The following is a 12,568-nucleotide window of genomic DNA, read 5'->3' as shown; positions in this document are numbered from 1 at the left end:
ATGGCCCTTTTCCAAAAGTCAACAGTTCTGTTGTATTTTGACATAAGCTTGTGTAATATTTTCTGCATGATTAATTAGCACAGTTGAGTTCCTACTTCAATTGGTCAGTAATTGGTCAATGCCTAAAAATGATGTATAGAGTAACTAGGTTTTGAAATAGTGCTACACAGTTTTGTTTTAATAACAAAGTTATGAATATTGTATCTTTTGTCTTTCAGCGAAGGCAGTAATCTGACCCCAGCTCATCATTACCCTGACTTTCGCTTTAAGAATTATGCTCCTTTGGCTTTCCGTTACTTTAGGGAGCTCTTTGGGATTAAACCAGACGATTATCTGGTAAGACGAAGATAATTATTTACATGAAAATTTTATGTAATTATTTCATCCAAACAAATTTACTGCTGAAATCATATAAAAAAATAAATAAAAAAAAGATTAAATGGGCTATATGTAGAATTCAGAAACCCTTGTTATTAGTGACACTGGTGGCCGTTAAGTGAACTGCAGCCAGCAAACCATTGCTCTTGCTCTTGCTCGCGCGCATGTGACATACAATACTGAATGTGATTAAGTGCTCCGATATACTCACTGCAAAGTTCTTTTTCGTTCTTTGCTTAGAAGTAAGATGAAGTTTGAAATACCTTTGCAGTGATATACTGATAACGAACATCCCGACACCATCCACACTGCTGAGAGCGACGTTTAGATGAATATGTAAATATGTGCAGTGCGCTTTCCTCTCATTAACAAAATAAACACACAACAAAAAAGACAGCAGTGAGAAGACAGCATCTGATCGTAGCGATGTGGATATGTTTGCACCAGTTCTGCGAGTCCCCAGCTTCACGTCGACAGATGAGGTCATTAAAATCACACTGATATGATAGTTTGATTATAAAGTATATAGTATATAAAGTATATATATATATATATCTCAAATATATATTTGACTATAGACTATATAGATCTGGCTATGTGAGGCTATAGTTTGAATGAATCCCTTTTCTTTGTATGACACATTGACATATCAGTACGGAATAGCTCTTTCGCCATTATCCTGAACATTGTATAAGCATTTGTTTCATGTGTCATTGAACAGAAGAGGTTCTCGGGAGTGTAAACATCACATACTTTGGATTAGTAGTGGAAGTGGACGAGGCAGTGTTATTTTCGTATTGTTTATTTATTATTCTAATATTTACTCATATATTTTTAATGTATTTCTATAATATATTTAGTTTTTTATATTTCTGTTAAGCTTTAATTTATATTTATTTTATTTCAGTTAGTTGCCAAGACAGCATATCATTTTCATTTCATTTAAAGTTTTTCTTCCCATCTGATATTTATTTTTTATTTTATTTGAGCTTTACTTCAATTATTCTAAGTAGTTTTAGTTTTAGTGAACATTAACTACACATAAATGAGACCATTTTAAATGAAAGTGCACGTGTGTTTGTAGAATCTGCATTATTAATGCATGTTTTTATCTGCAGTACTCTATTTGTAAAGAACCTCTGATCGAGCTGTCGAACCCTGGAGCGAGTAGCTCATGGTTTTACTTAACCAGTGATGATGAGTTCATTATAAAGACTGTGCAGCACAAAGAAGCTGAATTTCTGCAGAAGCTGCTTCCAGGATATTACATGGTGAGCCACACGACCTGCCACAAGAGTGACAATAACACAGGAAGAAACTGCACTATTCACCCTCTTTAGTGATTCTTTTTTTCATCTAAAACATTCCAGTTCCTCAGATTTAAAATTAATGTTTAAATATAAAAATGAGTAATGCAGACTCAAGATAATCATTTTATTGCCGTTTCATGGCCCTGTTTACTGTAGAAATACAGGACTACACTGCACATTAAAAACACATTAAACAGTCAGTTAACAGTCTATCTTCTGGCAATTTTATAGTGAGTATACCATATTTTTCACAGCGATTTTGAAAAACGTATCTGTCCTTCTCGATTGCAGAATCTGAATCAGAACCCAAGGACCCTCTTACCGAAGTTTTACGGGCTGTACTGCATTCAGTGTGGCGGTGTTAATATCAGATTGGTGGTGATGAACAACATTCTGCCTCGCTCTTTGAAAATGCACTACAAATATGACTTGAAGGGCTCCACTTACAAACGCAGAGCGTCACGGAAGGAGCGCAGCAAATCTTCCCCGACCTTTAAAGATCTGGACTTCCAGGAGATGCACGAAGGTCTTTACTTCGATGCAGACACGTACAGCGCCTTGATGAAGACTCTTCAGAGAGATTGTAGGGTGAGTCGTGTTGTTGAACACTGTAGAAATCTTTGGACCCTGTTTTAACAATCTAAGCGCATGGTCTAAAGCGCAGGGCGCAAGCACACTTAGGGCGTTTCCGAATCCACTTTTGCTACTTTAACGACGGGAAAAATGGTCGGCGCGCCCGGTTCATGGTCTAAAAGTGTTGTCCCTATTCTCTTCATGAGTAATGGGTGTGTTTTGGGCATAACGTGCACTGAAAAAATATTTTCATTCATCCAATTAAAAAAATTTAGGGTAATGGTTCACATCTATATTTTATAACTTGAGCCAATGAAAAATAAATAACTTGCCCTTACCAATATTTTCTATGTCTATGAAAACTATTTTATAAAACTTGGCACAAAGCATATTTTTCTTGTTGAAAAAAATCAATTAATTTAAATTCTATTTTTGATCTAAACAAAAATATATAGATTTAATCAAAACAAAAATTCTCATTTAATAAATATGTATTAGAAATTATTTGTTTTCTCCAATTAAATAGATATTGATTTAATAATACAATTATTTCTCATTTTTAAAAATACAAGTTAATAGAAATTATTTATTTTAAACAAACAAAAAGATATGGATTCAATAAAACATATTTCCCATTAAGGAACATTAATTAATCTTGTCCAAAATCAAATAAAAAAGACACATAATTTTCATTAAATCGATATTTATTAAATTATTATATACATTACTTCCACACATCCACAATTTCGTGTCAGATTTTCAACTTTTTCAACATTTGCGACAGACAGCAAGTCCCTCAGAACCTCTTGACCCTCAAGTATGATTCCAATGTTAGTGGGTATACAGCTTGTGCATCTCTGATGACAAATATTTCCATGGTTTCTTCTGAAGAGTGTTTTCAGCCTCTTCCTTCTCCAACACCTGGAAAAGAATTTAGGAAGGAGAAAAGAAAAAGAAAAAAAGAATAAGGAATCAATACAGCTTGGGTTTCCCCCCAAATTAGTTTACATAATACTAATACTTCTAACTAATTATAAAATTTACTCCAATTTGTTGTTGACATATAAATATAAGTTGCACAAACTTTCCAGCACATGGGACTCTGATTTTAGCTGAAAGTAATTGTTTCTATATTTGAAATTAGCCTTCAGACTGTTATCAGACATATATCTGAACATAGTCTGATGGCTAATTTTGAAGTGGACAGCCATATCTAGCATTTTCACATCTCTAAAGTAATCTGGCCTTACCAGGAAATCTTTGATGAGGTCCTCCACTGTTTCTCCCATATGGATGAGATATTTCAGTGCTCTTTGTATCGGTGTCAGAGTATCCTGCATCAAGATAGTACAAATTTGGCATGAGGGTACATTATGGTCAACAAACTTTAGCACAATATACGTTATCAGTTGATATAATAATTATTATAATATATGATTCAATAGTGTGTCAATCCTATTACTAACGCCACGAAAAAATGTCTGCCCCCCCCCCCCCCAGTGTCCTCTAGCTGCTACTACACTTTTTTGAAAACCAACCGACATCAACCGATTGGCGCCAATGCAGCAATACTTCTATGCATACAATCCATAATTAAATGACCATTGTGAGTGTCGACAGTCATACGTGTTAGATAACGTTACCATTAATCACAAGTGAACGTCAGTCCTTTTACATGTAAGTTAACTTCAGCTCCTTAATTGTTGATCAGGTTTCTATGGTTTTAACCAGAGAACGTCGTTCTTATGACGCTGCATCGAGATAACGTTATGTTCAATGATTAAACGTTCACGTTAATTACCATTGTAAAATCAAAATAAGCCAGGGGTAAACGTATATGTTCCCTTTTGTAATCGGTCAGGAATTGATTAACGTCGACACATTAACGTTAACTTGCCAAGTGTAAACTAAGCTAGCTAACACATTTTTAAACTAACGTAAGTTACATAACGATATCTAACAGATAAATTCGGCAGAGCAACATGTCTTGTACAGGCTTCTAGATATACAGCAGCACATTTAAATGGTTGTTTGTTTCACTTACTTCAGTTTATCCGCGATGAAATCTGATTCTCTCTGGAGCAGCAAAGTGATCCACGGAACGTAGAAGAGCGGTTACAGCGGTCAGCTGACTGGTCGTTGTCGTCGAGAAGATTTGTGTTTGCTGCAGCTGGTTTAATGCCCATGCGCAATCCTGTGTGTAACCTTGAAATTGTACATTCGTCGAAACAAATATTTCTTATTTGAGCTCTTAATGAAAAATATTTATATTTAACTATGTTTTGAACGAAAAAAATATTATTTGAAAAATAAAACAAATAATGGTAAACTGAATTGAAAGACAAATTATTAATTGGATGAAGTACTGCTTGAAAACCTTTTTACAGTGTGCAATAAACCAACCAGAGTGCCATCTCCCATTCCCTTTAAAAGCCAGTTGCGCTCACGCCATGGCGGATTCGCTATTTACATGTGCATTATTTTCTTTGTGGAATTTGCAAGCGAAAAGACTGAACTTTTCTCCAGAGAGGAAACAGATCTGCTCGTGCACGAGGTTAAAGCTTACAAGCAAACCATCTACGGGACAAGCCGGATTCCACCATATCATTATGTACACAATAATAATATTTTACATTGTAATCCTTTTATTTTTAATACTTGGCATGTTTGTGTGCTGCTGTAGGCTCATATATCTAATGCGCTCATCCATCCCTCGCGGGTCAAAATGATCAAAGCCCTAAAATTATACTTAATTATTATTTATTTTTTGGTCCAGAAAGCTTATTTTATTTCATTCTGATAATATCTTTTCTATTTTTTTATGCAATTTTTGGGAGATTTTTTGTTATTTTTTATTTTATTTACCTTTAAATTACTATATTTAATCAAAAAATAATAAATAAATAGTAATTTAAGCACATTCCTCACATTCTTTCAACTTATAATTCAAAATAACTCACAGTTTTATGCCTAAACCTTTTAATTCAACTCAAAATATCTCTAATGGAAAATTGTTTTATATAAAAATGATATTTCATGACTCTAGCCACTAAATGGCCTTTATAGCACTATTTGGACCAAATGAGCTGTTTCCCCTGGGTCCTAAAGTCAGTTTTTCTTAAGGATGCTTTCAGATACACATGTAGACATTATAAAATCATTTTTTTGGTAAAGTTTTAGCATTTTTAGTTTGAATTTTGAGCATTTTTAGGTTTTTCTATGTGTACTGAAGCATTCCTCACATTCCATTCATACACAAAACTCCTCGAATCAATTTTTTGTGTGTGTATTCGTGGTTCAAGTGCGACAAAGGTCAAATATTTTTAAATTTACAAAAAACATTCCGGGTCAAAATGACCCGAGGGAAAAACACTGCGCTCATTTTCAGACCAGCACGCCCATGGGCGCACAAATAGGCACAAATGCATTTGCTATTTAAACAATGTGGCGCAGGACGTGAAAATGATAACTGCGTCAGGCTGAAACTAGCAAAAAACACTTGCTTGTGTTGCTAGTGTTGCGCTGCATTCCGCCGGCTGTATGATAGGGTCCTTTGGCATTATAAGTGACTTGTGGTAGTGATTTCAATTCATTTTCTTCCTCAGGTGCTGGAAAGCTTTAAAATCATGGACTACAGTTTGCTGCTGGGAATCCATGTTCTGGACAGGAAGATGAGGGGGAGAGGAGGCCGAGGGGACAGTAAGCGTCAGGGTGGGCAGAAGGTCCTGTACTCCACAGCCCGCGAGTCCATTCAAGGAGACGGCAAAGCTGCCGAGCCTCTCGCTGACGCCGATGACGACACGTGAGTGGAATCGCTCCGTTTTCAGAGTAAACAGAAATAAAAGATGCCGTAAGCGGTTTATGTTGTTTGGCAAACTTTCACCACACGCCCTTTCTCCAAAAATATATCCTTCAAAGACATGTCAGCCTACTGTTCAAAAGTTTGGGGTCAGTACTTTTTGTTTAAAAAAGAAATTAACCCTTTCATTTAGCAAGGATGCATTAAATTGATAATAAATGCTGTTGTTGTTTTGATTATTTTTTTTTTTTTTACTTTATATTCATCAAAGAATACTGAAAAAAATACAGCAGTTTCCACAAAAATATTAGGCAGTAATGGCTCCTGAAAATTCAGCTTTGCCATCACAGGTATAAATGGCATTTTAAAATATATTAAAAAAGAAAACTGCTATTTTAAATTGTAACAATATTTCACAATGTTACTGTTTTTACTGTATTTTTGATCAAGTAAATGCAGCCTTGGTTTAAGTTGTTTGGCAAACTTTCACCACACGCCCTTTCTCCAAAAATGTCATTCAAAAGTTTGGGGTCAGTACTTAAAAAAAGAAAAAAAGAAATTAACACTTTCATTCAGCAAGGATGCATTAAATTGATAATAAATGCTGGGGGGGGGGTTTCTTTCTTACTTTATATTCATCAAAGAATCCTGAAAAAAAAAAAATGCAGCACAAAAATATTAAGCCGTGATGGCAGTAAATTTGCCATCACACGGATAAATGACATTTTAAAATATATTAAAAAAGATAACAGTTATTTTAAATTGTAACAAAATTTCACAATATGGTTTCACTTTATTTTGATGGTCCCTTTAAAGGGTTAGTTCACCCAAAAATGAAAATTCTGTCAGTAATTACTCGCCCTCATATTGTTCCAACCACAAATTAAGATATTTTTGATGAAATCTGAGAGCTGGCTCACTTCTCCATAGGCTGCTAGGTAATTTCATCTGCCGGCCCAGAAAAGTTAGTAAAGACATCGTTAAAATAGTCCAAGTGACTCCAGTGGCTCAACCTTAAGTTTATCAAGCTACGAGAATACTTTTTGTGCGCAAAAAAACAAACAAAAATAATGAGCTTTTCAGATATTAAGCAGACAGTCTACTAATACTCTGATGAGAGTTAGTTGACATGTAGTTGCAAAGTTACTTATAGTCAACAGAATGTTCAAAAGGGACCATCAAAATAAAGTGTTACCCACATGCACTACTGTTATACTGTATTTTTTATCAAATAAATGCAGCCTTGGTGACATATATGTTATACCATGGTCATTTGCCAGCATTGACAACTTAAAGCTGTTATTGATGTTTGCAGAGCGTTATTTGACCGGGTAAAACTGACTGTTATTTTAGTTACCGCTCGTCGATCTGTCCACTTTGAATCAGACTGAGATAAAGTGATGCGCAAGATTACATTTAATTAATTAAATTGAATTAATTATTGAGAGAGAGAGAGAGAGAGAGAGAGAGAGAGAGATTATTACCTGTGTCTTCAGCATCTATCTCTATATATTAACAATGATGCTGTGAGTTTAATTCCAAACCAGCAATGTTATCCCCTTGTTACTGAGAAATATAATAATGCAGCGATTCAGTTGCAAAGCTATTTTATTGCTAAAAGTCGCAGGGCAGCATTGAAAAGTTTCTGTGCTCCTGAATGTCCCTGTGTGTGTGCACGCAGCGCAATCTCCAATTGACGTGTGTGTGTGCGATTCAATGAAAACAGTGCATTAAATATAGAACGGTGATTAAACTGACTGGAACTACCTGTGCATTAAACGGTTTTATTGCACACCTTCCCACCAATCAGAATAGAGTATTCAGAAAGACCATGGTATAAATATATATAATTCTTTTATTTTTGTATTTTTTTCAGCTAATCTGAATACACAAAATGATTCATAGAAAAAATAGTGTTGTCAGGGAATCTGATCGACTACAAAAGGGGGGGTATTAGAATGTCAAAACATGTAAAATGCTTCCTCTGTTCTTTTAAAACATTTCCAATAGATTTTATGACTGACCTTCGATTAGTTTTGAAATAATCATGTGTTTTTTTTCTAGAATGGGTGGCATCCCTGCTAAACACAAAGAAGAGAAGTTGCTGATCTTTTTGGGGATTATTGATATCCTGCAGTCCTACAGGTATGAGTCTCCTTATAACGGTTATGTTACAGTTCCTGTGTTTCCTTTCTGTGTTTAGTTCCGGTTCCCTTTGTTCCCGTTGTTAGTTTGTTTCTATGGTTACTAACTGATTGTTTGATTATGTACACCTGTTCTTCATTTAGTTTCCTTTGTTTGTATGAAGTATTTATACTCCCTCACTGCGTCCGAAATCTAATACTTCCCTACTATATAGTGTGAGGAAAACAGTAAGCCAAAAGAGAAGTTTGTGCGAATGCATAGTATTGGAAAAACAGTAGGTGAAAAGTCCCCAGATGACCCACTACTTCCGGTGAGATTCTGAAGTGTGTCTTCAATGGACACTTAACTAACCCATGAGGCCACAGGACAGGATTTGTGAATGGCAGTGAAGCGACGCAACTGACGCTGGGAGGTCATGTGACAGTATCAACATGGCAATTGTAGTACGTCCGGATTAAATTCATACTACACACATTCTTACTTACATAGAGCGTACTTTATTAAGGGTCGCGATGTAAATTCAAATTCAAATGTAGTACCTACTTATGAGACAGTATGCGATTTCGAACGGAGCGCATGTGTTTCAGTTTCTCTTGGTCGGTTCTTGTCTGAGATTACGTTTGTGTTAATGTGTGGTTCTTTGTGATCTCCTGTGAGTTTGAGTTTGTAAATAAAGTCTATATGTTGTGGATTACCCCGCTGGTCTTCGTTTTCATGTGTGTTTGCAGCCACATGACTGTGACACACCTGACAAAAAATACTGATACTGATATCCATAATTAAATGTTGAATACTGAATATTTCTATCTTATATACATAGACTTATAAAGAAGGTTGAACACTCGTGGAAGGCTCTTGTGCATGATGGTGTATGTATTTTTCCTTTTTTTACACTGAAATATTATTTTCTTATATACAACTATTTGAACATTATTATGATTTATGGCTCTTTGCAACTTTGCATGCTAGGACACAGTATCTGTCCATAGACCTAATTTCTACGCTGACAGATTCCTGAAATTCATGGGTGCCACAGTATTTAAAAAGATTCACCGTAAGTTTAATGCTTCTTTATTATTTACAATGGAATTTTGATTAAATGAATATGATCGTTTGAAATGCTGTACCGCATCTCGCATTTCTCCCTCTTTCTTTCTCAGCTCTTCGTGGTGCGTCCTCGAAAAGGAAGAAAAACTCTATCCAGTGTAGGTCAGCCTCACAGGAAGTTCTGTCGACTGTAAATGAAGAGAGTCAAGAGGAGAGGAGGGCGCAAAGCCTCGAAAAACTCGAAAACATCGATGATACAGGTGCTTCTTGAACTAGCCGACTTAGAACAGGACTTCCCTATTACACACATTTAAAAATCTTAAATTTTTACTTAAAGGAACAGTTCAACCAAAAAAATTCAGTTCTGTCATTATTTAGTGCATATCATTCCAAACATGCATGATGTTATTTTTAGAGATAATAAATCATAGAATTTGAAAATGGATCTCTCTTTTTTCTTGAAAAAGAAGTTCACTTATTGAATGTGCACTTGTAGATTATAAAAGTTCATTTTTAAAAAATTATTCTTGCCGATAACATAGTATTACTGTAAAAAGCCACTTAAGTGAACTTAAAGAGAGTATGCTTTTAATGACTATTTCTTAACACACTTTAGTACACTTTTAAAAAGTATGTAATGCCAAATTAATAGTTTTACATTAAAGCATAATTTAGATCATTGTGTTTTAATAGTCTTTTGTCATGCTTTCAAGAAGTACACTTAATTGAATGTGTTGACTAACATACTTAAGCACATGCAAAGTACTTGATTATCGTTTTAACTGTAGTGTTTGTGTAATGATTTGAGTGGTTGCAATGAGCGCACGATACATGGAGTACAACAAACAAACAGTCTTTAACCAAAATCCAACTAGCAATGAGTAAAGATACACAACCACGTATAGCGCAAACAATGGAAACTAAGGGCTTAAATACACAATTGAGGCTAATCAACACAAACTGAAACAGGTGCGTAACTTAATCAGTAAAAAAGGAAACTAACTAGTGGTGGGAAAATGAGAACAGGAAACAGGAACTAGAACTAAAACAAACACATACATGTGATAGTGTTGTACAGTATTATATTTAAAGTTAGTTTTAAATTGCAACTTCATCACAAATGTGTAATTACAAATATATTTACCGTAAATACATGACACGCGTATTGAAATTACAGAACATAAAGGTGTACATAAGTCGTTTCATTCGCTACATTCATTTCAAGTATAATATTTCCATAAGTACTTTTTTTTAAAGTATACTAAAGTGTACTTCTATTTTTACAAGGGGTGCCATACAATTTTTGATGATTTCTTCCAATGCTACTTCTGTTTGACAGATACACACTCCTCTCAGAAACCTGATGTTATTCCAAGCTCCACAAGACTCGATCCAGCTATTTCAGCGGCCACTTTGTCTTCTGCTTACTCTATAGATGATGTGACCACTGAACTGCAAACAGAAAACAGGTGTTTATCTAACACATATGCTTACACACACACACACACGCTCGCTCACACACGCTTGCTCACACACACATGCTCACACACAAACACGTTCGCACACACATACTCACACATGCGCTCACTGACACACACACGCACACACACACACACACACACACACACATGCTCTCTCACACACACACATATGCTCACACACACATAGTCACTCACACGCTCAATGACACACACGCTCAATGACACACACACATGCTCACACACACCCACGCACGCACGCTCACATACTCACACACGCTCACTGACACACACACATGCTCACACACACAAACACACGCACGATCACACCCTTACACACACACGCTCTCACACACGCACACAAACAGACACACACACACACACACACGTTTTAATGGGGACTTTCCATAGACGTAATGGCTTTTACACTGTACAAACTGTATATTCTCTCCCCTTACACTATCCCTAAACCCTAAACCTAAACCTACCCATCACACACAACTGCATTTTTACATTTTCAATTTTTTTTTATTTCATATGATTTATAAGTTGTTTTCCTCACACATTTTTGGTCCTCATAACGTTGGGAATACCTGGACCACACGCACACACTTACTCACACTAATATATTAGTTTAATTAAAAATGTCTTTGTGAACTTCCATATTTCTTCACAGGACTTAAATGCAATGTTATTGGCACCATAGCTTTCTGTCTGACTTATCAAGGTTTTTTTTCTTCTTTTGTGTAGAACGTCGAGCTCGACTCTTGCTCTGGAGGACAGCGTTCCTCCTCTTCCAGGCACACCTGAGTCTGGTCTGGACGTCTACCTGGTCAGTAGAGTCGAGTCAAAGCACACATATCACTGTTCTCATTACATGACTGGTGTTGTAGTTCCCCTGGAACTCAAACTCTTTTGTGTCATTCGCTCCAGTTCATTGATTGTGGTTTATATTATTTTCTTTTTAAGTGATGCGTAAGGCTTTCTGAAGTGGACCAGATCATCGAAGCATTGCTGTTTCACCCGTCACTCCACAACTTTGCACAATGGATATCTCTAGCTGCTAATTCACACGGACTGAGAAAAGCCTTATACGTTTGAAACAATGGCAGAGTGATTGCCACACTATAGTACTGCAGTGCCTTACACTGTGCACTTTGTACCCGCTCGAAAACACAAGTTTGTTGCATAATAATAGTTACACTCCCATTAGACCAGTGCACTGTAACTGTCTCATAAATGCACTGGTCGGTACACATGTTAAAGGTGTGACACCTGATTAAAGCATGTGTCATTCAAAGAAATGTATAATTTATTCTATAATAATCATGATATAATTGTGAGCACTCCTGACTTGTATTGTGTGAGTAATGATTTCATTCATTTATCTGATCATTACAGTACAATGACTAGTACCAAAAAAATTAGTTTTGGTCCTGTGATTTTGATGTACAATCAGCACAATTATGGTCTATGTTACTTTGTGTAAAGATTTAAATGGGTTTAAAAGTTAAAAACCATCAATCTTTAAAAAACTTTTTATAAAAATGTATTTAAATATATTTTGATCAGAGTAATATATTAATTAAATGTGCTTTTATGTATCATGGTTTTAGTTGATATTAAATGCTGCATCTTCAGTAGAACTTTTCTACTTTTTCTGCCTCGCATGAATTTGTCTATAAAATATGCCTGAATTAATGCACCAAGAATTATTTTTTCTAGTTATTCTTGTTTAATAACTTAATTAGAAATTAGCAGTTATAAAATATAGAGGATCAAGCCTGCAGAAATGACAAATAAATAATAAATTCAATTTAATCCTGAATTTATTTATA

General features: G+C 35.4%; 1 protein-coding gene and 1 long non-coding RNA gene across 2 annotated transcripts in view; one reads left to right on the top strand and one right to left on the bottom strand.

Annotated features, from left to right (window-relative positions):
• Positions 1-12,376, top strand: part of pip5k1ba (phosphatidylinositol-4-phosphate 5-kinase, type I, beta a) — a 21,816-nt gene extending 9,440 nt beyond the window's left edge. The window contains exons 5-15 of the mRNA XM_082157675.1: positions 219-336; positions 1,497-1,649; positions 1,980-2,276; positions 5,867-6,063; positions 8,125-8,205; positions 9,026-9,074; positions 9,175-9,259; positions 9,366-9,512; positions 10,592-10,721; positions 11,481-11,562; positions 11,700-12,376. Of these exons, the coding sequence (XP_082013801.1) occupies positions 219-336; positions 1,497-1,649; positions 1,980-2,276; positions 5,867-6,063; positions 8,125-8,205; positions 9,026-9,074; positions 9,175-9,259; positions 9,366-9,512; positions 10,592-10,721; positions 11,481-11,562; positions 11,700-11,702 (1,342 nt within the window). The 3' untranslated portion in view covers positions 11,703-12,376. The remainder of the gene's footprint in view (positions 1-218; positions 337-1,496; positions 1,650-1,979; positions 2,277-5,866; positions 6,064-8,124; positions 8,206-9,025; positions 9,075-9,174; positions 9,260-9,365; positions 9,513-10,591; positions 10,722-11,480; positions 11,563-11,699) is intronic.
• LOC309489148 lies at positions 2,499-4,403 on the bottom strand. The gene is made up of 3 exons (XR_014202351.1): positions 4,306-4,403; positions 3,512-3,595; positions 2,499-3,182 (listed from the first exon to the last, which is right to left on the bottom strand). It is a non-coding gene; the product is annotated as an uncharacterized lncRNA (long non-coding RNA).
• Positions 12,377-12,568: the final 192 nt, after the last annotated feature.

The sequence above is a fragment of the Leuciscus leuciscus genome (genome assembly GCF_965113295.1).
Source record: "Leuciscus leuciscus genome assembly, chromosome: 24".
Taxonomy (NCBI): domain Eukaryota; kingdom Metazoa; phylum Chordata; class Actinopteri; order Cypriniformes; family Leuciscidae; genus Leuciscus; species Leuciscus leuciscus.
Note: the sequence above shows the minus strand (reverse complement) of the source record. Positions and strands in the feature narration are given on the sequence as shown.